General features: G+C 46.1%; 1 protein-coding gene across 14 annotated transcripts in view; it reads right to left on the reverse strand.

Annotated features, from left to right (window-relative positions):
- INPP4A (inositol polyphosphate-4-phosphatase type I A) overlaps nt 1–25,876 on the reverse strand; it is a 1,031,799-nt gene that overhangs the window by 136,254 nt on the left and 869,669 nt on the right. For all 14 annotated transcript variants that reach the window (XM_078658189.1, XM_078658185.1, XM_078658188.1 and 11 more), the window contains one exon: nt 23,372–23,495. In XM_078658189.1, the coding sequence (XP_078514315.1) occupies nt 23,372–23,495 (124 nt within the window). The remainder of the gene's footprint in view (nt 1–23,371; nt 23,496–25,876) is intronic.

The following is a 25,876-nucleotide window of genomic DNA, read 5'->3' on the forward strand; positions in this document are numbered from 1 at the left end:
CACCAAGAGGGTTTTTAAGAAGGTCTTCCTCAGGGCTGGGACTGTGAAAGTAGGATTATGTGATCTAAAATTCATAAAAAGGGTGAAAAGAAAATTTGTGTGAGTGTTTGAATAGTAAAATTCAATTGTTTGGACTTAACCTATTGTCTGGTTCTTATTCACATACCTAATGTTTTTGGGATGTATGGGTTCGTGTTCCTCCATCCAATCACTGCAGATCCTGGAGTCTTACATCTTGGTACACTTTGAGTCTTTTGTTCTAAGGGATGCAATAACCTGTGTTAGCCCGCTTTTCACTCATCAAGAGGGTGCCTAACATTTCTCATTTGGTGTTAGCCTGCATTAATTAGCCCTCTGTGTTAATCTACCGCGTGTTTGGGGAGCATGCAGTGTTTGAGTACTGGGCTTCTCCTTTGTGTTCGTGTTCTCTTCTTGAAGGATCATGAACATATCTGCATTTATAGAGCATCTTAAATTGTGAATTAATTCTCTTCATGCATCTGTGAGAAGAGGGGGAAGCCTCGCATGCCATTGTTACTGGTTCTCATTTGTGTCGGTGATTACATCTTGCATTCACAGTGTCTTGACTCCTTCACCTTACACCCAGTTACATGCGATCTCCATGCCGCAATTAGAATACCTTTTATTCCTCTGTTCGTTGTCTCAATTCGGAGGGGCAGTACTGGAATCCGACTCCTCGGCTCTGTTTCTTCCTGCCGCGTCTCTCCTGCTTTGTCAATATCGTTTTAAGGGCTATTCACTGGCTCCGTATATGGAATAAGCGTCTTACATCAGTCTGAAGTGTCCACCTCACTTCCTTTTGTGCCGTTTTCATGACAATAAACTAGATTTCATTATTCCGTTCGTGGGTTCATTGCGCGAACTTTCTATTGGCTGCGTGTTTTGAATATACGTCTTACGTCCGTCTCAAGCGTCCGCATGGCTTCCTGTTTGTACCGTTTCCATGGCAACAAACTGTTTTGTTGTTCCGAGCGTCACAGATTTGGAAGTTATTGACAGTCATTACCTCTAGAAATATTTTTGTGAGTGTTTATCGCCGCATATAGTTTGATGTGTGTATGTCTCCACATCCGTTTAGTCAATTGTGGATGGGAGGACAGTATTTGAATCTTTGGTTGTTCTCTACTCCGTTTCATTTATATGCGTGAACTCCATATTGAGAACTGAATACTGGAATTACAAGTTTGCTTTGGGCATGAATATTTTAATCTTCATCTAGATGTTAAACGCGGGACTGCGGTGAATGATTATATTGCTACTTGTTTTAAAAAGTTCTCAGTCATTTTTATTTTCATTGCTTTAATGGTTGTAATGGTCATCTTCATTCAAAATATTTTGATGTTTTAACTATAGGCAGTGCATAATCTCTGAAAGTTAGTTTCGGCCATTTTCTGTAGTGCCAAGTCTCAATATCATTCTCGCTTCTTCAAGCAGCAACCGTGTCTCTGTCAATCGTCCTTTGATCTGTCTAAGGACTGTCCACTTCATTTCATTTACTATATGATTTTGCTCCATCCAGTGTTTCACCATCGGTGCTGTCCATACTTTGCATTTCATTCTCGATTTGTGCTGCGTTATTCTTGTTTTTTACTGGTTGTGTCGTCTTTCCAACTTATACCTTGCCACACAGGCATGTAACACAGTATACCACGTACGGAGTATTGCAATTTGTAAACTCCTCATGGCGGATAGTTTTATTGCCATACGTAAATTCTGTTCCTTCCATGGTAATCCCGCAGACTGCGCAATTGCCACATCGATGATGCCCTTTTACTGGTGGGAGAGATAACATCGAATGTATAGATGGTTGCACCTTTTTCTTATTAGTGTTGGCTCTCTCAGCATGTCCTTGATGCTGCGATTTCTCTTCAACGCAAATATTGGCAGTTCCTTAAACTCTGTTAAGCCTTTGACACTTTGCCAGTTCTGTCTGATTATTTTTTTAACATCATTTGTTGATCCTGAATATGTTGTGACACAAACCAGTGGCATGTCTTTATTCTTATCTTTAGATATTAATAGACAGTCCTTGGGTGTAAACCAGGCCCTCTTCATTGCTCTTTTGGTCATTTTGCTTGGATAGTTCCGTTGCACCAATTTTTCAAATAGGATTTTCAGATTCTTAAAATAATCCTCTTTTTTAGAACAGTTTCTTCTCATACGAAGAAATTGGCCGTATGGCAGGTTGTCTTTTAAATGTCTCTGGTGGAAACTTGTGTAGTGTAAGAGGGTATTGTGGTCTGTGTCTTTTGCAAATAATGAGGTAAAGAGCTTCCCATTTTCATGTTAAATCTTCAAATCTAGAAAATTGATCTCCGATTTGCTGGATGTTAAAGTAAACTGTATGTGTGGATTGCGTTGGTTGAACCAAATATAGAATTCATTCCGTGCTTCTGATGTCCCCCTCCAGAGCATTATGATGTTATCAATATATCGATGCCAAGATTTTATATGGCCCTTTTAGGGGTTATTGCTGTAGATCCACATTTCCTCATACATTGCCATGAACATAATGGCCATTTCCGGCGCAAATGGACAACCCATTGCAGTACCTTTCGTTTGAAGGTACTGTTGCCCATTGAATTCAAAGAAATTGTAATTTAACCAGATTTTTCCAATTTCTATTATATATGATGTGGGAATTTCATGTGGTCTTTTCCTTTTCTCCAGGAAGTATTCCATTGCTTCTAGTCCCTCTTCTTCTGGAATATTAGTATATAAACTAATGATATCTAGGGTCACTAGGAATTCATTATCATGATCGAACGATTGATCTTCCAGAATTTTGATGGCTTGCATAGTGTCTTTTATATAACTGGTTGTGAGACTTACTAATGGTTTGAGAACGGTATCAATATATTTTGCAAGCCTTTCCAGGATTGAATTTACTCCTGATATTATTGGGAGACCCGGGGGATGTTCTGAGTTTTTATGTATTTTGGGCAACAAATACAATAATGGAGTTCTCGGATTTTGATTTAGGAGATATTTTGCCTCATGTTTCGATATCCATCCATTTTCTTCACCAATCTGAATCATTGTCATCAATTTCTCCGTAATTATCCTTTCCATATCATGGTCGATTTTTTTGTAGTGCTCCTCATTTTCAAGCTGTCTTCGTATTTCAGTCTCATATTCCTCTCTCTCCATAAGGACCACCCCTCCGCCTTTATCGGCGGGCTTTGTTATGATGTCTTGGTTATTTTTTAAATCTTCCTGGGCTTTTTGTTCTTCTTTAGATAGGTTCCATCTAGTAAATTTCCTTTTGTTGTCCAACGTGTCAAGATCTTTCAAGACATTTTTTTCAAAAACCAGGATCTCCATCGGGATCCCCCCTGAGGGTGGGAAGAAAGTTGAGGGTTCTTTGAGGCCTGAGTAACTCTTATCCTGATTATACTGTTTGTCTGCAAAAAAAGACTTTAATCCCATTTTTCTAAACAGTTGCAGTACTTCCAATTTGGTTTGGCTGAATGTCATTCTGCCTCGATGGAATAAATGATAGTCCTTTAGTTAATACCTGGACCTCTGCTGGACTTAGATCTATTTTAGTCAAGTTGTATATTGGATTCTCCCTCACCATCTGTAAGTGTTCTTCCGGATCGTGATCTCTCCCTGATATTGGGCTGGGTTGGTGTTGGAATTATACCATCGTCCCCTTCTGTTTCTGGTTCTCTGCCCTGTGTTGCCTCTTCCTAAAAAAGGCTGTGGTCCTTGGAAAAAACTAACCTGTTGATTGCTTCTGGCACTTGTTGAGGGCTCTGACTCTCCAGAGTTGTCTGAATATGAAGATTCACCCGAGAAAGTTGTAAATTGTTTTTGGCTTCTGGCTCCGTACGTTCTTAAGATTCCTGTGTTGTTCTGTTGTTTATAGTAGTCTTTGTCTAGGTATGGATATGCCCTTGCTTCGCTGAAGTTTGCAATATCTTCAACTAACTTCGATCTTTTGAAGTCGTCCGTTGTTTTTTTTAAAAATGGCGTTTTCTCTTTCTACTTTAGTTAATAGATCTTTTGTGTTATCTATTGCTTCATTGAGCAGTAGGGCTTCCTCCAGTTCCTTTATAAGTTCAACTCTTCTAGACTCAGTCTCTCAGCAGTTTTTATTGACAAGAACATCCAATCTCTGGAACATTTGGTGCCAATATGACTGAAGTCTCCCAAGTACGGAGGTTGATCTATAAAAATTACAGGCACGTTTTTTACCTGAAGTCGAATGGGAATTGTACCAGCTCTCAAATGCTCCAGCAGCACCTCCCGTGTAATGCCAAACTAATTTGTTTTTTCTTCAATCTTGTGATCTTTTCTATTTCAGATTGGAATATAGAGTTTGACGTTGTATTTCCAACATTCAGTTTCGGGGGTCTTTTAAGTAACTCTTCAATATCTTCTTCCCTAAAGCTCAATGTTTTCGGTTCTGACATTAGGTATGCTCCAACGGTAAACAAAATGAAAAGAAAAGTGTGACTTCTAATTCTTTAGTGGTGAAAAAGTGGTGTGGACCTAAAAACCGTTCACTACGGTTTTGTTATGGGTACAACTAATATCTGGTTTTGAAAATGTTGTCAGAAGTTCATGCAATGAGTGAGATAGATAGATTCAATTCAGGACCCTAGAGGTTAGAATCTATAACCATATATCAATGAACAACACAGCTCGACCATTTCCTGGTAAAAAGTAGGATTACGACTAAATATGATATATGGGAAACTTTTTGTATATATTGATATGTGCTGGTTTTAAATACTGTTCATAACTTTGAAACAACCACAAAAATGTATGCATGAGGAATGTATGTATAAATAAAGCTTGGGGGCGCTCTTTGCTGTTTTGGACCTAGGTGGTGTAACCAACCTTGCGGGTGAATAGCGCTTCGCAGCAGCAAGGGGACACCAGGCGCTGGGTGTGCTCAGAAGCTGCACGTAGGCACAGGCATGGTAGTAATAATCTACGTGAGATGCCGTGCAGGGTCCCCGGGAGTGTTTTGGACCTAGGGGGTGTAACCAACCTTGCGGGTGAACAGAGCTTCGCAGCAGCAACGGGACACCAGGTGCTGGGTGCGCTCAGAAGCAGCACGTAGGCACAGACGGGCGCCACAGTAGACACGCCATGAGAGCGCACATCGGCTGTCCGGGCAAGTGCCCATCAGAACGCGCCGTGAGCGTGCACATCTGCTGTCTGGGCGCAAGCTGAGATAGCCAGAGAGGACACGCCATGAGCGTGCACATCGGCTGTCCGGCCAACTGCACATCTCCAGTCCCCCTTTGGACGCAGAAACCACAACAATAGATCTCACCAAGGCGAGCAACGCATGCGCAGGAGTGATGGCCCAAAGTGATGAAAGTATTAAACTCTCTAGTCGAACTATAAGCCGCCTCCAGGGCGCAAAGGATATTGGCATTAGAGATGAGCTTCCCCTCTGCCACTATCTTTTCCCTCTCTTTTCTTATGGTCTAAAGTGAAATTGTTGGAGCAGGTCCTCCATCTTGTCCCACTGTGCTCTGCTATAACAAGACAGAAGGCCCACGAAATTGGCGATGCACTAGTGGGTTGCAGAACCTACCACTCATGCCCACAACGTCAAGGCACTTGCTCTTCTTATCCAGAGGGGCGCATCACATGTGGGTTGTGCTGCTGCTCGTCTGCAGGCAGTGGCAACTGCTAGGTAATCCAGGACGACTTGCCCTCTAATGTACAAGGTGTCAGAGGAATAATGTTTATACTTCTTCTCTATTCTGGGAGTGAAAAACGGTGATTTCACCAGCTCCTTGAACATCTCTGGAGCAGCCTTGAGCATGCCCTGGAGCAAAAGCTCCATCCTGGACAGTGTCTCTACTAAGAAGTCGTCATCCTCAGGAGTGGTGTGCATGCCTACCGTGCAAGATGACACCATAGTAGGCAAAATTGTCATCTGGGAGAGAAGCCCTGACTGGAACATACAATAGGTCCCCTGGAGTTCTATATCATAGTCTTCCCAGGGTTCATCAGTGGGATGTGGGTAGAAAGGGGAGTCAAATCCTCTCTGTGTAAACAGGAACTAAGAATGAAGGTGTCTGTATTGGAATGTGGTAACCCCTGAGGGGATCTGGGAGGAGGGGCTATGGGTGGTGGTGGAGGAGGTTTGGATGAAGGTGGAGGGCCACCTTGTATGCAGGAGCTAACGGTACAGAAGAAGGATCTGGCCTAGGAGGGTTCTTGAAGATGAGTCTGTATTTCTTGGGCACCACTGTGCCAGGGCGAGTAGAAATCTTCTGTTTTTGAGGATGGATAATAATAGTCTTTTGCCGCACGTTGAGTTTGTACTTGAGTTTTTCAAGGATGGGCCAGTCTAATTCTTTTGGGTTGGCCGTCGAGGCCAGTTTCAGGGCAGATGGAGTTTTTGTGCTGACCGAACCTTCAGTTTCAAAATAGGTTTGTGCACTTCGGCGCCAAGGTGTTTCTTCAGGCTCAAAGGCTGATATGGATGAAGTGTCTAGGCTGGATCCAGTTTCAGCTCCAGCACCGGTTTAATGTTAGCTGGACCTTGAGGGCAGCAGTGCACCTTGAGAAGGCCTTGGCTAGTACATGAGCTAGATGCATGATCCCCATGGGGGAGTTTGTGTGGTTTGTGAGGTTGTATCAACAGGACTCACAACTCTCTGCATCTGCTTGGAGTGCAGACCGGTGCTAATGGAAGTGGGCAGAGTGCCTTCATCCACATCCTCTTCCTCTATCAGTTTGGTGGCTGAGGAGTCGAAGCAGATAACCTCTGGGCTTGGCTGATGGGCGGGGACGCCTGTGGAATCTGCACTGTCCCTTCTTCGGCGCCAAGCAGTTTAGCTTTGTCCAAGATAGCCAGGGTTTCTGCGCAGCATCTTGCAGTGGACCCAGCATCTGTCTCTCCTTTTGGGAAGGGTCTTTTTGCATCTGAAGGAAATGAAGGGGATACAGCGAGTATTGTTGTCCTGCGGGGAGGGAGACAATTCAAAGACCCTATTCGGGTCTGTCCAGGGATATTTGGGGTGGCTCAAGGCATTTCCTCAGGGTTGACCGACGCCTCACACTCTATGCCTCTTTACTCTCTGAAGTAGGTACAGAAGGGAAGGAGCCCCCGAGTGGCGAAGGCATATTAAGGATCCAGAACTTGGACTTCGGTGATAGTCTCCGAAGTGTATTGAGAAGAGGCAGTATCAATCGCTTAAAGTTTTCTCAATGACGGGATTAGGCATTTAGCAATGGAGCATGTTATCATCCCATGGGTGTTGCCAGCAAAGGTTTAAGTCACTATATATATATATCATGATTTGAAAGATTCTGCAAACAACGAAAAGTAGTCAATGTCCAAGCCCAACACTAGATGGAAGGAGTATGCAGAGCATGTGTGTCTACAGCCAGACATGCTACGAACATGATGTTATAATTTATCTTTTGAACATTAGCATTACTGTTAGCAGGAAGGCAATCTGCATCGGTATAGAAGATGATGATGTCTCTTGCAATATGGTTCTGTTTACGATATATAGACATGTGGGAAGATGTGTAGACTGGCATCCAAAAAAGGATTAGTTCAGTGAAAAGAACTGAAATGTCTGAGCACCACCATCAGTGAGCTCCTATTTCTGAACAATACTATTAGATTGTTGTAAAAACATGGTAGGAATGACACCAAAGCGTGCTATATATTTATTTGTGTTGGAAAACCTGAAAGGAACTATAACACACTTTCTAGTGCGTTATAGACATTTTACAAACAGTGTTTAGAATTACTGTGGAACAAGTTCGGTTTGACGTCTGTAAAAAGAATAACATAGTGGTCAGAATCTATCTATAGGACCAAAATACCTATGTCAAAGAATACGTGCTCAAAGTCAATACTGCACAGCAACAGTGTTTTAAATTTAAGAAATGGCAGATATTGAAGGTTGTGGTCTGCCTACGTGATCAAGGCCTCAAGTTGTTTAAGGACAAGTACTTGGTCTGTGCCTCCAGTGTCAAGTATGTCATTCACATTTTCTCACAGAACATCATCAAAGTGGATCATAAAAAGGTGGAGGATGTCTCAACCACAGCACCTTCAAACACCTTTCTTAAGTTTGGTAAATTAACTTTTCACAAGTTTGTCAATACAAGCTGGCCACTTCAGCCATTCACATAGCTAACAAAAAGTTACCCACCAATCAGACTTTATCCCTAACTAAACGCGTAATTCTACAATACAGAATTTTTTGTTGTTATTTTTTTATATAAAGAACAGAGAGAGGGTCCAGGTATACACAGCGCCAGGCCCACAACCCTACGCAGGGCCGGCCACGCAATTGAAAGAGCTTAGAGGGATTTCGGGGAGCCGTAACTGAGCAGTTTAAACACAGCATGTCGCCTACAACCCTTGTTGAGCCGGACGCGTGATATACAAAATGTAATAGTAAAATACAATCGAGGGTGAGGTGCAAGACCCTTAAACAAATGCAATATCATAACAAAGAGATGGACAGAAGGTGTAGGTAAGAGACTTACGGAAAGGAGGAAGTGAAGAGCAGACAAACAGGTGACAATAGAGGGGTAAAAGAATTAAGAGGGAGAAGGGCCCTTAATCAGGGGAGCTATGTTGAAGCGACGATGTTGGGGAGTGTGCAGGCGAGCGGGGGGGGGGGAGAGCGATAGGAGCTAGTGTTGTATACTAGTCAGGCCAGGAGTCGGTGTGCGTGTCATGTGGGACTATGAGCAGAACCATTATGGTTGTGTGAGTAGTCTGTTGGGGTCAGTCGGGATTACAGCGTCCTCAAATAGGTGTAAGGCTTGGAGTTTTAGGGGTAAGGAGACGTGCGTGCTCTACAGAAATATGTAACTAATGGATTCCAGATGTTGGTGAAGCGGGTATTGCGGGACTGCAATCACGCTGTGAGAAGTTTCATAGTCACTACGCGCCATAGGTGCACAAACCAGCCAGCAATTGGGGGGGTCTCAGTTTTCTTCCAATATAACGCTATGAGTTGCTTAACAGCTCCGAGCATATGAAGAGCTATGTACCAATCACTATGGGTAAGCACTTTTTAGTTGTCGGGCTTAAGGCCTAAAAGTATCGTGGTTGTGGACTCAGGCAGGGGGAAGCCCAGTACCTCCTTAATATGACTAAGAACTTTCTTCTTGAACAGGGTCAGTAGAGGACATGCCCACCAAATGTGAATGAAGTCCCCAGAAGCATTCGAACATCTCCAGCACAATGGGGAGGATGTGGGGGACAGCTTGTGCAATCGAGAAGGCATGTAATACCACTGTGTCACGATCTTATACGCAGTTTCTCGTTGCGAAATACTGCGATAGACCTTTGGTGTGTCCCGCCACAGGCGACTCCACTGTGCGGGCCTGATTTCAGTGTGGGATGTCAATTGCCATTGGCGCTGATATGGGTGAATGGTTACTAGCGGGGGGTTCTGTAGGATCTGGTAAGTCTGGGAGATAAGGACCTTTGACTCATCTAAGGAGCGGACCAATCGCTCAAAGGGGGTGAATGGACGAATGGCCGCCTGCGGCATCTCGGGCGAGGACAACCAATGGCGCAGCTGTACATACTGGATCCCCTCTCTGCATTGAGCAAACGTTTTGATCGTGCCCCCATCGTACAGATCGCTGATCGTTCTGCATCCACCTTTCAGCCATTAGGAAAAGAACTGCCGGTTAAGGCCGGAGGAAATAGAGGCTTACCTGCTATGGGAGTGTGGGTGGAGGGGAAGGTCATGAGACCCTTGCGTACAGCCACTTTGTCCCATATATCCAGCACCGTCTTTGTAGGAAAGGCAATATAAGCGATGCGAGAGCGCGCGGTCCGATGGAGCCAGGAAAGGTCCCAGATGGTTCGTCCGGTTACCGCCCTGTCCATATGGAACCAGATCTTTTCACTCTCACTTGTTGTCCATTCCAAAACGACGCTAAGGTGGGAGGCCCAATAGTACTCCAAAAGGTTGGGGCACGCTAGTCCTCCTCTGTCCCGCGGGAGCATCAGAATTTTGTGGGAGAATCGTGGCCTACGCCCGCCCCATATGAATCTTGTGAGATCCAAATGAAGGCTCTGGATGCTGTGGGATGGGGATGTGGGATGGGGGTGTGGAGGCATTGAAACAAATACAGTATTTTTGGTAGTATCGACATTTTTATAGCGTTGAGACGGCCCAGCCAGGAAAGGGCCAGGGATTTCCAACCCCTCAGATTCTCCAAAACAGCCTTCCTGCACTCCTGCCAAATTGTTTGGGTCCACGTGTCGAGAAAAGGAGTCAGCTGAAGCCCTAAATACCGAATGGAGTTAGTGGCCAACTGATAGGGGGCGAGTGCCTGCAGGGCCGGTATCTCCTCTTCAGGAACTGTAAGATCCAGGGCCCAAGACTTCCCATGGTTAATTTTAAGACCAGAGGCCCGCTCAAAGGACTGCAGCAGGGAGTGGAGTGCAGGGAGGGATATATGCGGACGTGACAGTGTGAGAATGAGGTCATCAGCAAAGAGCGCCACTTTGTTCTGCCGACCCCCGAGGGAGAGGCCATGTATGTCCGCAGCTTGCCTAGTCATCACGGCCAGAGGTTCTACCACGAGGGCAAACAAGAGAGGGGACAAGGGGCATCCCTGTACCGTGCCCCTGTGAATAGAAATAGGGTCCGTGAGCTGCCCATTGACCCACACCCGGGTCTGAGGGGAGAGATAAGGGGCCATGATCCTAGCTATCATGTTTCGGCCCAGTCCGATTCTCTGCAGCACTGCCCGGAGGAAGGATCAGTCAATGCTTTCTCCACGTGAAACGATAAAAGGCACGTTGGTATGTTCCAGTGCTGCACCTTCCTCACAAGATGTGCAATTCTACATACGTTGTCCGCTCCTTGTCGATTCCAGATGAAGCCAACCTGGTCCGGTTCGACAAGGCCAGGCATGTGGGGATCCAGGCGCGGCCATTATTTAAGATCCGTGTTCAGAAGGGCTATGTGTCGGAAGGATGCACATAGCGTGGGATCCTTCCACGGCTTGGGAATAAGGGCTATTTCTGCCATGCCCAAGGAGGGCATTGGCCCATCCGTGTTGGAAAAAGAGTTGAATAGCAGCAGGAGATAGGGTTGGAGTTGTGTCAGGAACAGGCGATAGAAGGCCAACGGAAGCCAATCCGGGCCCGGTTACTTCCCAAGAGGGAGGTCCTTTAGTGCTGCCACCAGCTCCTCCGCCATGAGAGGTTCCTCCAGTTGTTTGGCGTGATGGGGGTGAAGTGGGGTCCAGGGGCGTTGGTCTAGGATAACGCTGATCTGGTCCTGGGACGGCTCGTCTGCCGTATAGAGGGCTGAGTAATAGGCACGGAAGGCCTCGCGCTTGGCCCCTTCTGTGGTGACTATCTCTCCATCAGGGAGCTGGATGTTAGCTATGTGAGCCTTCACACCACGCGCCCGCAGGCGTTTCACCAGCAATCTGCCCACTTTATCCCCTCCCTCAAAATGTCGTTGTTTTAACCCTAACAGGGCTCTTTCAGCCTTGTTGGTGCGGAAGGAACAGAGTTGTCCCCTAAGATTTGAAAGGCGACGCTTACATGCAAGCATGAGGCGTTCCTGGTCCTGTCTCTCTAGGTCTTCAATATCCTTGGAGAGGTTATCTGAACTAATCAATAAGAAGATGGATTCTTCATGATAGATTATATGCTACTTTATTAAGATATATGATGTTAAGTTATCAAGTTAACCCCATCAAGAGCAGCTGTCCTGCTGCTCAGCCCTCACCCAACTGACATTCACAACACATTCACATTCCATTCATCAACATTCCACATCTCATGCATACTAGCTGAGCAGCAGGGAAACTCAAGATACAACATATCTCCCTTCGTTATGGGAGCAACTGCATTGAGCAATAAAAAAGGATGACATTTTTAATAGTGCATACAATACATTTTTAACTCATCTCGCGCACTACAGTCTGAAGAGAGCATAACATCACTTCCTGAAATAACAACTAACCCACATCCTACGTCCATATGCCACAAATCATACCAGTTGGCCAGACCAGTATAACAAGGGAGACACAGAGGAACAAACCTTAAGAACAGACATATCAGGAAACAACATGCTCACCTCAGACAAAAAAAACAAGCACTCACATAGCTCATTCATGCGCCACAAAACAACGTGCATACCTCAGACCCAGAACAAGCACTTACATAACTCATTCATGCGTCGGGAAACAACATGCACACTTAAGACCAAGAACAAGCACTCACATGGCTCAATCATGCGCCACAAAACAACGTGCATACCTCAGACCCAGAACAAGCACTTACATAACTCATTCATGCGTCGGGAAACAACATGCACACCTAAGACCAAGAACAAGCACTCACATAGCTCATTCATGCGCCACAAAAACAACGTGCACCCCTCAGACCCAGAACAAGCACTTACATAACTCATTCATGCGTCGGGAAGAACAAGTTACTTACCTTCGGTAACGCTTTTTCTGGTAGATACTATATCTGCCTGTGGATTCCTCACCTTGTGAATATCCCCCTTGCGCCAGCAACGTTCGGAAATTTTCTTCGTAGTACGCCGACGTGGGCGACGTCACAGGAGCACGGCATCGCGCGCGACTCCGTCTGACGTCACCGACCCCATATCAGGCCCACGCCGGCGTGATGACGTCAGTTCCGCCCTTTTTTCCGTGCCTTCGAGGCACACGGACGGACCAACGACAGCAAATATGCAAATATACAATGTACACAGTACATATAGAACTAAATCAATAGTATAAACATATATACAGAAAGACCAGGTATAGCAGAGTGGACAACGGGGAGGCGGGTGGGTCAGTGAGGAATCCACAGGCAGATATAGTATCTACCAGAAAAAGCGTTACCGAAGGTAAGTAACTTGTTCTTCTGATAGATACATCTGCCGTGTGGATTCCTCACCTTGTGAATAGATTCCCACAGCAGTCCCCACTCCCGGAGGAGGGTGCCCACTCTGCTACACCAGGAAGTCTTGGAGGACAGAGCGCGCGAAGTGGCCATCCCTCCTCACCTCGGTATCCAAGCAGTAATGCTTCGCGAAAGTGTGGAGGGAGGCCCAAGTCGCGGCCTTGCAAATATCCTCAACAGGTACACCCCTAGACAAAGCAGATGTTGCAGACTTTGCTCTAGTAGAATGTGCTCTAATACCCTCAGGAGGGTCCTTACCAGCAAGAGAGTAGCAGATCTTGATGCACAGGATTATCCACCTGGAAAGTGTGCGCTTGTGCACCGCTCTGCCCTTCTTGCAGCCAGCAAAACCAACAAACAGCTGGTCATCCATCCGGAAGTCTTTAGTCCTGTCCAGATAGAACGACACCGCCCTCTTAGGGTCCAGACGGTGCAGTCTCTCTTCCTCCTTAGACGGGTGAGGGGGAGGATAGAAGGTAGGAAGGGTAATGGACTGCCCAAGATGGAAAGGAGTCACCACCTTAGGCAGAAAAGCAGCCCTGGTCCTGAGAACCATCCTTTCAGCATGAATGGTCAGGAATGGGGGTTTGGAACTTAGAGCTTGAAGCTCACTTACCCTCCTTGCCGAGGTGATTGCAACGAGGAAGATCGTTTTAAAAGAGAGAAGCCTCAATGGACACTTATGCAAGGGCTCGAAGGGAGAACCCATTAAGAAGGTCAGCACAAGATTCAAATCCCAATGAGGAACAACAAAAGGAGTAGGAGGGAACATATTTATAAGACCCCTCAAGAATCTCAAAACCACCGGAGATTTAAAGAGAGATGGCTGATCCGGCAAACATAGAAATGCCGATAAGGCAGAAAGATACCCCTTGACCGTGGCCACAGCCAAACCTTGCTGCGCCAGATAAAGGGCAAATTGTAAAATATTAGACAAATGAGCCTTCAAAGGGTCAACATCTCTCTCCCTGCACCAAGAAACAAATTTTGACCACCTATAGGAGTAAATGGACTTAGTGGTGTCACGCCTGGCAGAAAGAATGACATCCACCACCTCGTGAGGGAGAGAAAAAGAACTCCAGTTGCCCCGTTCAATCTCCAGGCATGAAGGTGTAATGTCTGGAGGTGGGGGTGTAAAACCTGCCCCTCCATCTGAGAGAGGAGGTCTGCCCTGTGAGGGAGACGGAGCGGCGGGTGAGAGGAGAGGCGGAGAAGGTCTGAATACCACACCCTTCTTGGCCAATCCGGGGCGACCAATATGACTTGGGCCCGGTCTTGACGAATCTTCCTCAGAACCCGAGGAATCAAAGGTATGGGAGGAAACGCGTAAAGGAGTTGATCTCCCCAACTCAGCTGAAACGCGTCCCCCAATGCTCCTTGCATCGGATACTGGAGACTGCAGAACGAAAGGCAGTGAGCATTCTCGTGAGTGGCGAATAGATCCACCCGAGGAGTCCCCCACATCCGAAAGATGTCGTGAACAACCTCCGTGTGAAGCCTCCACTCGTGGTCGGCAGAGAACTGCCGACTGAGACTGTCTGCACGAACGTTCAGAACTCCGGCCAGATGATTTGCCACCAGACAAATCTGATGGTCCTGAACCCAGGACCAGAGACGCAGAGCCTCTCTGCAGAGACACTGCGACCCCACTCCTCCCTGCTTGTTGACATACCACATCGCGGTCGTGTTGTCCGTTAGGACTTGAACCGAACGACCGCGAAGGGAAGGGAGGAAGGCCTTGAGTGCCAAACGTATCGCCCTCAATTCCAGAAGGTTGATGTGAAACAACCTTTCTTCCGGAGACCAAAGACCTTTGACCTCCAGGTCTCCCAGATGAGCACCCCACCCGAGAGTGGATGCATCCGAAATCACTGTGGCCACTGATGGAGGTAGCTGAAAAGGCTTTCCTTGTGACAGATTGCCTTCCACGCTCCACCAAGACAGATCCGCTGCAGCTTCTCCGGAGATCTTCACTGACTCCCTGAGATCTCCGTTGTGCTGATACCACTGCCTGCGGAGGCACCACTGGAGTGCCCTCATGTGCCAGCGTGCATGACTGACCAACAGAATGCAAGAAGCCATCAGACCGAGCAGACGAAGGACCTTCAGGACCGGAACAACCGCTCCATTGTAGAATAAAGGAATCATCTCCTGAATGTCGTGAATTCTTTGAGGTGGAGGGAATGCACGACATACAGAAGTGTCCAGTACCGCACCTATGAACAGGTTGCGCTGGGAGGGCACCAGGTGAGACTTGGGTACATTTATCGAAAAACCCAACCTGTGTAACAACTGAGTTGTCTCCTGCAGATGATGGAGCACCATCTCCGGCGACTCTGCTTTGATCAGCCAGTCGTCTAGATAAGGGAATACAGGAATCCCCGACCTTCTGAGATGCGCAGCCACCACTGCCATCACCTTGGTGAAGACTCGAGGCGCAGTAGTAAGTCCAAAGGGAAGAACCGCAAACTGGTAGTGTTGCGATCCCACCGTAAAACGGAGATACTTCCTGTGCGACTTCAGGATTGGGATGTGAAAATACGCATCCTGCAAGTCGATCGAAACCATCCAGTCTTCTTCCATCAGCGCTAGAAGAACCTGAGCAAGGGTGAGCATTTTGAACTTCTCCTGTTTGAGATAGAGGTTCAAAATCCTGAGATCCAGGATCGGCCGAAGCCTGCCATCCTTCTTGGGGATCAAGAAATACCGGGAGTAGCACCCTTGACCCCTCTCCTGCTCTGGAACCACCTCTATCGCACCCTTTCGAAACAGTGCCAGGACTTCCTCCTGCAGGAGAAGCAGGTGGTCCTCCGAACAATAACCTTGGCAAGGAGGGTAATTGGGAGGGAATTCCTGAAAAGGAAATGCATACCCATTCTCTACGAGATTGAGAACCCAAAGATCTGATGTAACCGATTCCCAATCTCGTAGAAAATGAGTAAGCCGACCCCCTACTGGCCCTACATGATCCAGAATGGTGGATCTAGGGCTGCTTTGCTGATGCGGGTGGGGGTTGGGCATTATTGGAGGAAGTGGAGGAAGAGGAGACTTGACGTCCACGTCCACGACCCCTCTGTTTACCTCTATAGGATCTATATAGAGGGTTTTGCTGCTGTTGCTGTTGTTGTTGTTGGCCCTGCTTGAAGGGACGAAAAGAAGATCTGCCAAATCCTTTGAACTTTTTAGTCGTCGACCCTCTCATCTGCAGACCCAAAGATCTCGCGGTGGCACGGCTGTCCTTAAACCTTTCCAAGGCTACATCAGCCTTCTTACCGAAAAGGCCAGTTCCATCAAAGGGTAAGTCCAGCAATGTAGATTGCACATCCGCAGAGAAATCTGAAGACTTTAGCCATGCGGCTCTCCTGGTCGCAATGGATGAACCCATAATTCTAGCAACAGAATCCACAGTGTCCATACCGCTTTGAATGACCATGCGGGCAGCAGCCTGAGTGTCAGAGACAACTTCATTAAAGTTCTTCTTATCATCCTCAGGAAGTTTTGATGATAATTGCTTCACTGAGTCCATTAGCGCATGCACGTATCTACCTAAAAGGCAAGTAGCATTTGATGATTTAAGAGCCATGCTCCCAGAAGAGAAAGTCTTCTTCGCAGACAGATCTAATTTTTTAGACTCTTTGTCAGCTGGCACTTGAGGGAAGGAGCCAGCAGCCCTATTAGAGCAAGCCGCCTGAACCACAAGACTTTCCGGAGATGGATGCGTAGAAAGAAATGCAGGGTCATCAGGAGCCACCCTATAGCGTCTTGCAATAACTCTTGAAACTGCAGGGGCAGATAAAGGCTTCTTCCAAATCTCCTTTATTGGATCCGTCAAGGCATCAGTAAATGGCAGTGTAGGTTCCACAATTGAAGAAGGAGAATGTAAGACTTCAGTGAGGATGTTGGGTTTGTACTCCACTGTGGGCAGCTTTAAATTAAGAAGGTCAGCAGCCTTCCTAATGACCACGTGATAGGGTGCCACGTCCCTAGATGGAGCATCAGAAGCTGAAGGCAGAACCCACTCGGGAGAGAGTTCTAGACCACTAGCATCCCGAAGCTCATCGAAATCATCGTCATGATCAGGAAGCTCGCCTTCTTCCACATCAGAACTTTCATCATCTTTTTGTTCTAGAAGACGCTGAGCTCTTCGTCTCGACCACTCCAATCGAATCGAAGTCGACGGATCCGGTAACGACTCCGACGGAGCCGGTTCCGACGTCGATCGAGGAGCCGGAGCAACAGGACGAGAGTCATGAACAGGTGTGGTACCTCGATCTCGACTGCGAGGTCGATCCGGAGTCGGCGAAGCCGCATGCGGAGTCGAAGACCTCGGTGGAGCCGTACCGAGCCATGGTGGAAGAGGCGCCGGCATGAACGGCATAAATGGAGCTGGGGCGTACGACTGAGGAATACCCAGATTGTATGATAATGGACCCATGGGACCAACAGGTGCTCCAGTGGGGTACATTGCCCTGGAATATACTCCGATCATTGCATTTAAAAAATGCGAGGGATCCTGTCCAGGACCAGGAAAGGGAGGGTACGGACCTACCGGATCCAATGGAGGTCGCCCCGACACACTCTCACTCTGACCTCCCGGATCCGCAGGAGTCTCCGCTGGAGCCGGTTCTTGAGGAATCACTTCTTCTTCCTCTTCATGTTCCGAGGATATCGGATTCGGATCCGGCTCCGGTTCTGGCTCCGGGGCCGGAGAACCTTCTTTCGATAAAGCAGGTGAAGGAGAGACAAAGTCTTTACGATGTTTATGAGACCTTCTCTTCGAGTCAGAGGATTCCTTCTCCGAATGATGTTTCGAACTGTGCTTCCTCCTCTTATGCTTTCTCCTCGAAGAGCTCGAAGCGTGACCGGAAGCCGATTTAGATCTAGACCTAGATCTTTCCCTGGATTTTGACTTCGCTTTAGTTCTCGACTCCTCTCCAGATCTCGAACCCGCTCTGGACCTCGACGCCGATCCCGACTTCGATCGAGACCTTTGCTTCGACTTCGATCTTCGTGACGTCGATCTTGAATAACGTCCAGAATCCTGTTTTACCTTCGCTAAAAGTAATTTAGCTTCACGCTCTCGAAGCGCTTTCGGATTCATCTTAAAACAGGAATTGCAGTTCTTGACGTCGTGACTCGAACCAAGACACCACAAACAATCCTTATGTGGGTCAGTGATGGACATCGTGCGGGCACAAGACCTACATGGCTTAAAGCCTGTTTTCCTCGACGACATCTTCGGAGAAGAATCAAGTCGTAAGAGAGAAACAGTGGCAATTAATTAACAGAAAGATACTAAGTATCGCAGAAGATCCCGAAAACCGTTAGCGTCGAAGACGCAGAAAAAAGGGAACTGACGTCATCACGCCGGCGTGGGCCTGATATGGGGTCGGTGACGTCAGACGGAGTCGCGCGCGATGCCGTGCTCCTGTGACGTCGCCCACGTCGGCGTACTACGAAGAAAAGTTCCGAACGTTGCTGGCGCAAGGGGGATATTCACAAGGTGAGGAATCCACACGGCAGATGTATCTATCAGAAATAACATGCACACCTAAGACCAAGAACAAGCACTCACATAGCTCATTCATGCGACGGGTATCAAACACCACTCAATACCTTAAAAAAAAAACTGACTATATACAGCATAGTCATCTCCTATACGGGGTGACTACATACAACTTAGTCTCCACACACAGAAACCAATGAGTTGCCTAACAACTTGATACAACTCACACACAACATTAGTTGTGAAACAGCTCTGAGTGACATGAACACCTACAACCAACCAACACTAACAAGGGGTGATCACATACACATACCCCATTTTAAAACACAAGCTAATGAGTTGTCTAACACCTTGATACAACTCACACACAACATTTGTTGTGAAACAGCTCTAGGTGACACTATCACTTACTACCAAACTTCACTAATAATGAAAGAACAAACCATTCTGCAAACAGCTCATACATAACACCAAACAAAGAGTGGCCAAACATCTTGACTCCACTCATACACAACCCTTAAGTGGACTAACAACATGACACCACTCAAGTGCTTCTACAACTTATTTCCGATGTTGGCCTCTCCTCCTCGTCTTCAACAAGCACTGAAAGTACTCTCTGCATCCGCCAACCCAGTTCAATTCTTGAGACTTTTAACTTGTCATAATGTCTGTTAGGCCGAAGTTTCTGCTTCCAAAACGTTTCCAATAATGACTCTATCTTGACTCTCGGACCGGCATCCTTTACTTGAACACATGTCTAATAACATCAATCACATTGTTCGCAGCTTGGTATCGCCATTAACTATTCCTCTTTACTTCATGACTGGGCTCTTATCCTTTGACAACGCGCTACTGATATCTGCTGAGCATCGTTCATCTCCAATGTAAATCCTGTGATGACATCCTTCACATAACACCTTTTTGCTCGTTTCTTTAAAGATGATATTCACTGTTTTAATAATACCCCGAAACGCTCCACTTAACTCCTTCTAGCAACACTAGCTTTAAATAAAAGGAAATCCATTACCTGATACACCACACAGTGCGGAGGCATACTCCTAACCTCATCATGGTATCAAACTGTTGACTTTACTGGGATTTCCTCGTCTCAAAATGGATGCACGCACATCTACGTCGTGCCGGCTGGTTCACAGCACAAACACGCACCAAACAATGTCTCATGAGCGTCAGAGGCGAATGGAGTGTCGTCACTTTGAATGACGCTTAAGACTACAGATGAGGTAAACCTGCAATCTACTGTCTCGTGATAATTATTTAAATGAAAACTGTAACCGTTTTCTCTCCCAAACAGTGAACATTGTTGAAATTTTCCCTCTTTCTTCCTTTTCCTTTTTCACGGTAACTTCAAGCATCTCACCGTTGTCATCACGGCAAAAGTCACATTCAACACCATAAACAGCCTTCACATATTTTCCCTTGAGGCTCCATTTTCTGCCCCTGAACAATAATAATCTCAGTACACAGCAGCTGGTGTTAATTCCTTATTATACACAGACAGGTCGCACAGATCGATGGTTATCAGTCATCTATCACCTGAGTCAGCTGAGGCTCGATTATCGCCTCCGAACATAAACAAACTAGGTAACTGCTGGTTTCCATGTATTTCACTCTCCGAGGCTTGATCTTTACATTGGCACCACACAGCAGCTGGTAATTATCCTTCAATCTGCACAGATGCACGATTTCCAGCCCTTGAACCACTAGCAAATTACTCATCGGCTGGTGTTAAGCCTATTATTATCGCTAGAAGATCTGGCACACTGGGTTTTCGGGCGACCGATAGTAGGGTCACTGATGGGGTTTGAGTGCCAGATCGCGTTACCATAAATACTTTTAGTCAGTGTTTAAAGTCATTTACCTCCAGATTTCGTTTTCTTCTTTTTTTTTAAACTCTTCCGGTTTCAGTCACAATTAGCTTTGACTTCACTACTCTGTTTCAGTCCGTTTCTCGTTTTCTAATCAGCTTCTTTTTAGTTGCACGCGTAGATTCTTTTCACAACAATCGCCAAATGAAGTAATCAATAAGAAGATGGATTCTTCATGATAGATTATATGGTACTTTATTAAGATATATGATGTTAAGTTATCAAGTTAACCCCATCAAGAGCAGCTGTCCTGCTGCTCAGCCCTCACCCAACTGACATTCACAACACATTCACATTCCATTCATCAACATTCCACATCTCATGCATACTAGCTGAGCAGCAGGGAAACTCAAGATACAACATTATCCTCCAAGAGACGGGACTTGCGTGGCCGCGCAATTGCCAGGGATGTAATATGGCAGCAGATCGTAGCCTTAAAGGCATCTCACACTACAGGAAAGGGACTTTTCAGGAATATCATTACTCGCGAAATAAGAGTCAATGGCGGTCCGTATGCTTTCCACATCTACTGGATCCCGCAAGATGTGCATCGGCAGACGCCATCGCGGGAGAGACAAGCGGCCGGATCCTGCAGGAGAAGTTCAACATGAGCATGACCAGAGAGTGAGATGGCGACATGGAGGCTGAAAGCGTCTCTAATCAGAGCGTGGGAGATAAAAAACTGAATTTTTTAAAATCAGGTATACTGTTGATATGATTAGTCATTTTCCACATCTAAGAAGCATTCCACCATAATAAGACCTGCAGAAAAATTATAAGTATAAACATCTTTTTCTTCAGATATAAACCAGCCAGGACCATGTGTTCCAAAGAAGCCCCTTATTGTACCAAAATTACAGAAACAGGGAAGGATTTCAATGAAATTAATTTCAAGTCACAGGAGGCCATGTGCTTGAATGGCATATGCATCAACCTGGCCAAAACCAGTTTGATATTCCAGCAGACAGTGGCAGTCAAGTGGGCTTAAATCTTTGTTAAGATCTGGATGGCCGTGTTTAGGCGGCCAAATAGCACCAGTGGATGTTTCCCACCATGAAGCTGAGATACGTCTGGTTTTCCTGTATGAGTGTTACATGTAAGTAAGCATCTTCCAGGTCCACTAATACAATTGGTTCTTTGGAGAGCTGTAAGGTCCAAAGATAAAGTCAGAATCTAGCCCTTTTAAAGGGTGCAAAACTGACTGAGATTGCAGAGTTTATTGATGAGGCAATGCCTGCCACAGTTTTTCCCTACAAGGAAGAAGTGGAGGCAATATCCCTGTTATCCTTCTCAGTGCAGGACCATCACATTTTCTAAGGAAGAGTCTTATGACCTCCTGCAGAATTTCTATGGACAGCGACAGGGTTGATAACAGTTCAGATGGAGGCAGTTGGGAGAAATGTAGAGCAAGGCAATTTCTGATAACCTAGAAACCCCATGTATCAGTGTTGATTTGGTGATTATGATGGAAAAGCCTCCTTTCCCCTCCCTCACTCCCCCGACCACTGGAGAGAAGTGAAGTAAGCTTCCAGAGATGAAGCTGAGGAGGGAAAGTAATTCGGAATTCCTAGCCTCTGCTGATATTGAGGATGTGATACTGGTATTTCCTCTGAAACACTGTCACTAGCGTGTGACAAGCTGGAGGAAGACATGTGTTGAGCCGGAGGGCGATGCGGTGATTGCCAGAGACCTAGAGGTAAAGGAGTCTTGGCAGTGAAAGACTGAAACATCTTTGTTTGATGAAAGAGGACTGTGCTCTGGGTAATACTGTCTACATGGCATTCAGCAATCTGTCTTTGGCCATACCCGACTACCACTACTGGAAGGTCTTGCTAATACAGTCTCGACAAATTGATTCCATTAAATGGGATGTTAATGCCTACGTATAGAGAAACCGGCATTTATGATCTTGGTAGTGAAGCCAATAAGGTGAAGAGCAAACATCACTGTTTTCAGCCACGTCTTTACCCAGGTGAAGCATTAACACACACTCCATGATACAGCATAGGTCTACAGATTCATGGTATAGCTTGCCACGACGGTGTAAGGTTAGCCTGTATGAGTGAGAAAATCTGGGTTAATAATACAAGTACCCTTCCTCTTAGCCCATTTGGGAAGGCAGAGCTTTGTTAATGGAGAAAGCTTCCATCAAAACAACAGTCTGAGCTGGTATGGGGAGGAGGGGGGATGTTCCAATAGACAAAAATGGGGGCGTCAAGGCATGCCTGATATTTGTTGTCCAGAGACTAATCAACACATGCACTCAAATATTGTAAAGTTAATTTATCGGAAGGGGTAGCAAAGAGAAGGTCCTTAAGGTAACAATAAGTTTAGGGTGACATGCAAACAACAAGGGTGACAAGTTAACAGTAGTCTACTGACTAGAGTGGGGATCAATTATTTTTTTGGGCTACAATAATCAATATAGAAAAAGACCATAAATTAAAATGTATGACAGTATTATATGATTTCTCAATCAAATATAAAGCTCTCTTTTATATGTGCAGTCTTAAACAGATTAGTTATTGTTTTAAGTCTTGCTACTTTGTGTTATTTGAGTGGTTAAGAGTGTCAGTTAATGAATAATTATATATTGGGAAGTGAGTGGCATGTACTACTGACGGAAGAAAGTTTACTTTTTGAGCAGTCTTTTTTCATGACAGTCCTTTTCTAGGATTGTGTTTAGGCCTCTGTCCACAACTAGAGGAAAGAACAAGCAGCATCCATGGAATAATGTAGTCTATCCTACTATTAGAAACTAACAAGTGGGAGGAGGTTACGCAATTACAGAAAGAACATTAAATGCTTTCACTGACCGCGACATAAAGGTATATTGGAATAATATAGCAGTCTTCTTCAGCTAGAGACAGTTGAACGAGCTAATGGATAACAAACATCATATTGGAAATTATACTTCCAAACAGATCTCAAAAGATAAATGCACTAAAGGCACTTGTGAATGTTTCTTAGGAACTACGGCATGAACATGCTCATCAGGACATTTAATAAATTAACTCCGGCCACTTGGAGAGGAAAAGGATAGATGCCTCTTACCATATGTGCTCAACAGGCTTTCAAACTGTGCCAGCAGTCCGATGGTGTACAGCTGCCGTAGGAACCCATCATCGCGTAGGCAGTTCCTCAGCTTTATTATGAAGCCACAAATCAGTGCAGTGAGCTACGATTGCAAAAGAGCAAATCACGTTAAATACCATCTGGATTTCAAAGAGGGGGAGAGGAGTAAATGGCAAGCATTGAGACATTACACAGACATTAAACTTGAATAGGAAGGGGAAGTAAATAAAATACAAATTGCTCCTGCAGTAACAGTTGATACCTAAATACAAACTGTATGCCAGGAGACTTTTATTTCTTTCGCCAGGAAGAAAACCGCAGTTTTGTGCATTTTTACATTGTGCCTCAGTGCCTAATCTATAACTGTAAATAAGTGAATAGGCTCTGATATCAAAGAGTCACCCAAAGTGCATTCTTATTTTGCAAGACTAACTGCTTCTTTTGCTACCCAGGCTATGAGCAGGGTCGGATTGGGATCACAATTTGGTCCGGGCACTGATGAAATAAGTAGCCCACATTCGCGAAGTGTGGCCCACATTCACCGGGCGTGGCCCACATTCGCAGGCATGCCCTTTAATGAAATGCACAAGGAATGTAAGTGGGAGGAAATTGTTCTTGGGAAGGACACAGGGCAAAGGTGACAATATTCTACAAGCTGAGCAACTGAAAAACAGCAAAGCCCCTTTCTAATAAGTTATTCCCCAGCCCTCCAGGGCAGGAGCACCAGAAAAAATAGCGAGGCTCCTTTCTACTACAAAATTATTCCCCAGCCCTCCAGCACAGGAGCACCTGAAAAACAGTGAGGCCCCTTACTATTGCAAAATTATTCCCCAGCGCAGGAGCACGTGAAAAACAGTTTAGGCCCCTTACTATTGCAAATTATCCCCCAGCGCTCCAGCGCAGGAGCATCTGAAAACAGTGAGGCCCCTTTCTATTAAAATGTTATCCCCCAGCGCAGGAGCACCTGAAAAACAGTTTAGGCCCCTTACTATTGCAAATTATCCCCCAGCCCTCCAGCGCAGGAGCATCTGAAAACAGTGAGGCCCCTTTCTACTACAAAACTATCCCCCAGCCCTCCAACGCAGGAGTATCTGAAAACAGTGAGGCCCCTTTCTACTACAAAACTATTCCCCAGCCCTCCAACGCAGGAGCATCTGAAAACAGTGAGGCCCCTTTCTACTACAAAATTATTCCCCAGCCCTCCAGCACAGGAGCACGTGAAAAACAGTGAGGTCCCTTACTATTGCAAAATTATTCCCCAGCCCTTCAGCGCAGGAGCATCTGAAAACAGTGAGGCCCCTTTCTATTAAAATGTTATCCCCCAGCGCAGGAGCACCTGAAAAACAGTCTAGGCCCCTTACTATTGCAAATTATCCCCCAGCGCAGGAGCATCTGAAAATAGTGAGGCCCCTTTCTACTACAAAATTATCCACCAGCCTCCACGCAGGAACATCTGAAAACAGTGAGGCCCCTTTATAGTACAAAATTATTCCCCAGCCCTCCAGCACAGGAGCACGTGAAGAACAGTGAGGTCCCTTACTATTGCAAAATTATTCCCCAGCCCTCCAGCACAGGAGCACGTGAAGAACAGTGAGGTCCCTTACTATTGCAAAATTATTCCCCAGCCCTCCAGCACAGGAGCACGTGAAGAACAGTGAGGTCCCTTACTATTGCAAAATTATTCCCCAGCCCTCCAGCACAGGAGCACGTGAAGAACAGTGAGGTCCCTTACTATTGCAAAATTATTCCCCAGCCCTCCAGCACAGGAGCACGTGAAGAACAGTGAGGTCCCTTACTATTGCAAAATTATTCCCCAGCCCTCCAGCACAGGAGCACGTGAAGAACAGTGAGGTCCCTTACTATTGCAAAATTATTCCCCAGCCCTCCAGCACAGGAGCACGTGAAGAACAGTGAGGTCCCTTACTATTGCAAAATTATTCCCCAGCCCTCCAGCACAGGAGCACGTGAAGAACAGTGAGGTCCCTTACTATTGCAAAATTATTCCCCAGCCCTTCAGCGCAGGAGCATCTGAAAACAGTGAGGCCCCTTTCTATTTAAATGTTATCCCCCAGCACTCCAGCGCAGGAGCACCTGAAAAACAGCGAGGCCCCTTTCTACTACAAAATTATCCCCCAGCGCAGGAGCACCTGAAATACAGATTAGGCCCCTTACTATTGCAAATTATTCCTCAGCCCTCCAGCGCAGGAGCACCTGAAAAACAGCGAGGCCACAGCTATTTAAATTACTCGGCCTTCCTCAGCCCTTCACCGCCTCAGGGCACTGGCCTGGCAGGAGAGGGGATACAGTAAAATACACAGCTGCTGGGCCATCGATGGGAGTGAGGGCAGGCTAAGGTGAAGAAGGTGCGAGTTCCCAACATCACCTGGCCCCCACAGTATGACCCATTCTTCCTAGCCCACTATGCCCTGAATAAGAAGGGCTGTGGGCGGGGTTTTAACGCAAACACTGTTTCAGGGCAGCGTA

Source organism: Lissotriton helveticus, chromosome 8 (genome assembly GCF_964261635.1).
Source record: "Lissotriton helveticus chromosome 8, aLisHel1.1, whole genome shotgun sequence".
Taxonomy (NCBI): domain Eukaryota; kingdom Metazoa; phylum Chordata; class Amphibia; order Caudata; family Salamandridae; genus Lissotriton; species Lissotriton helveticus.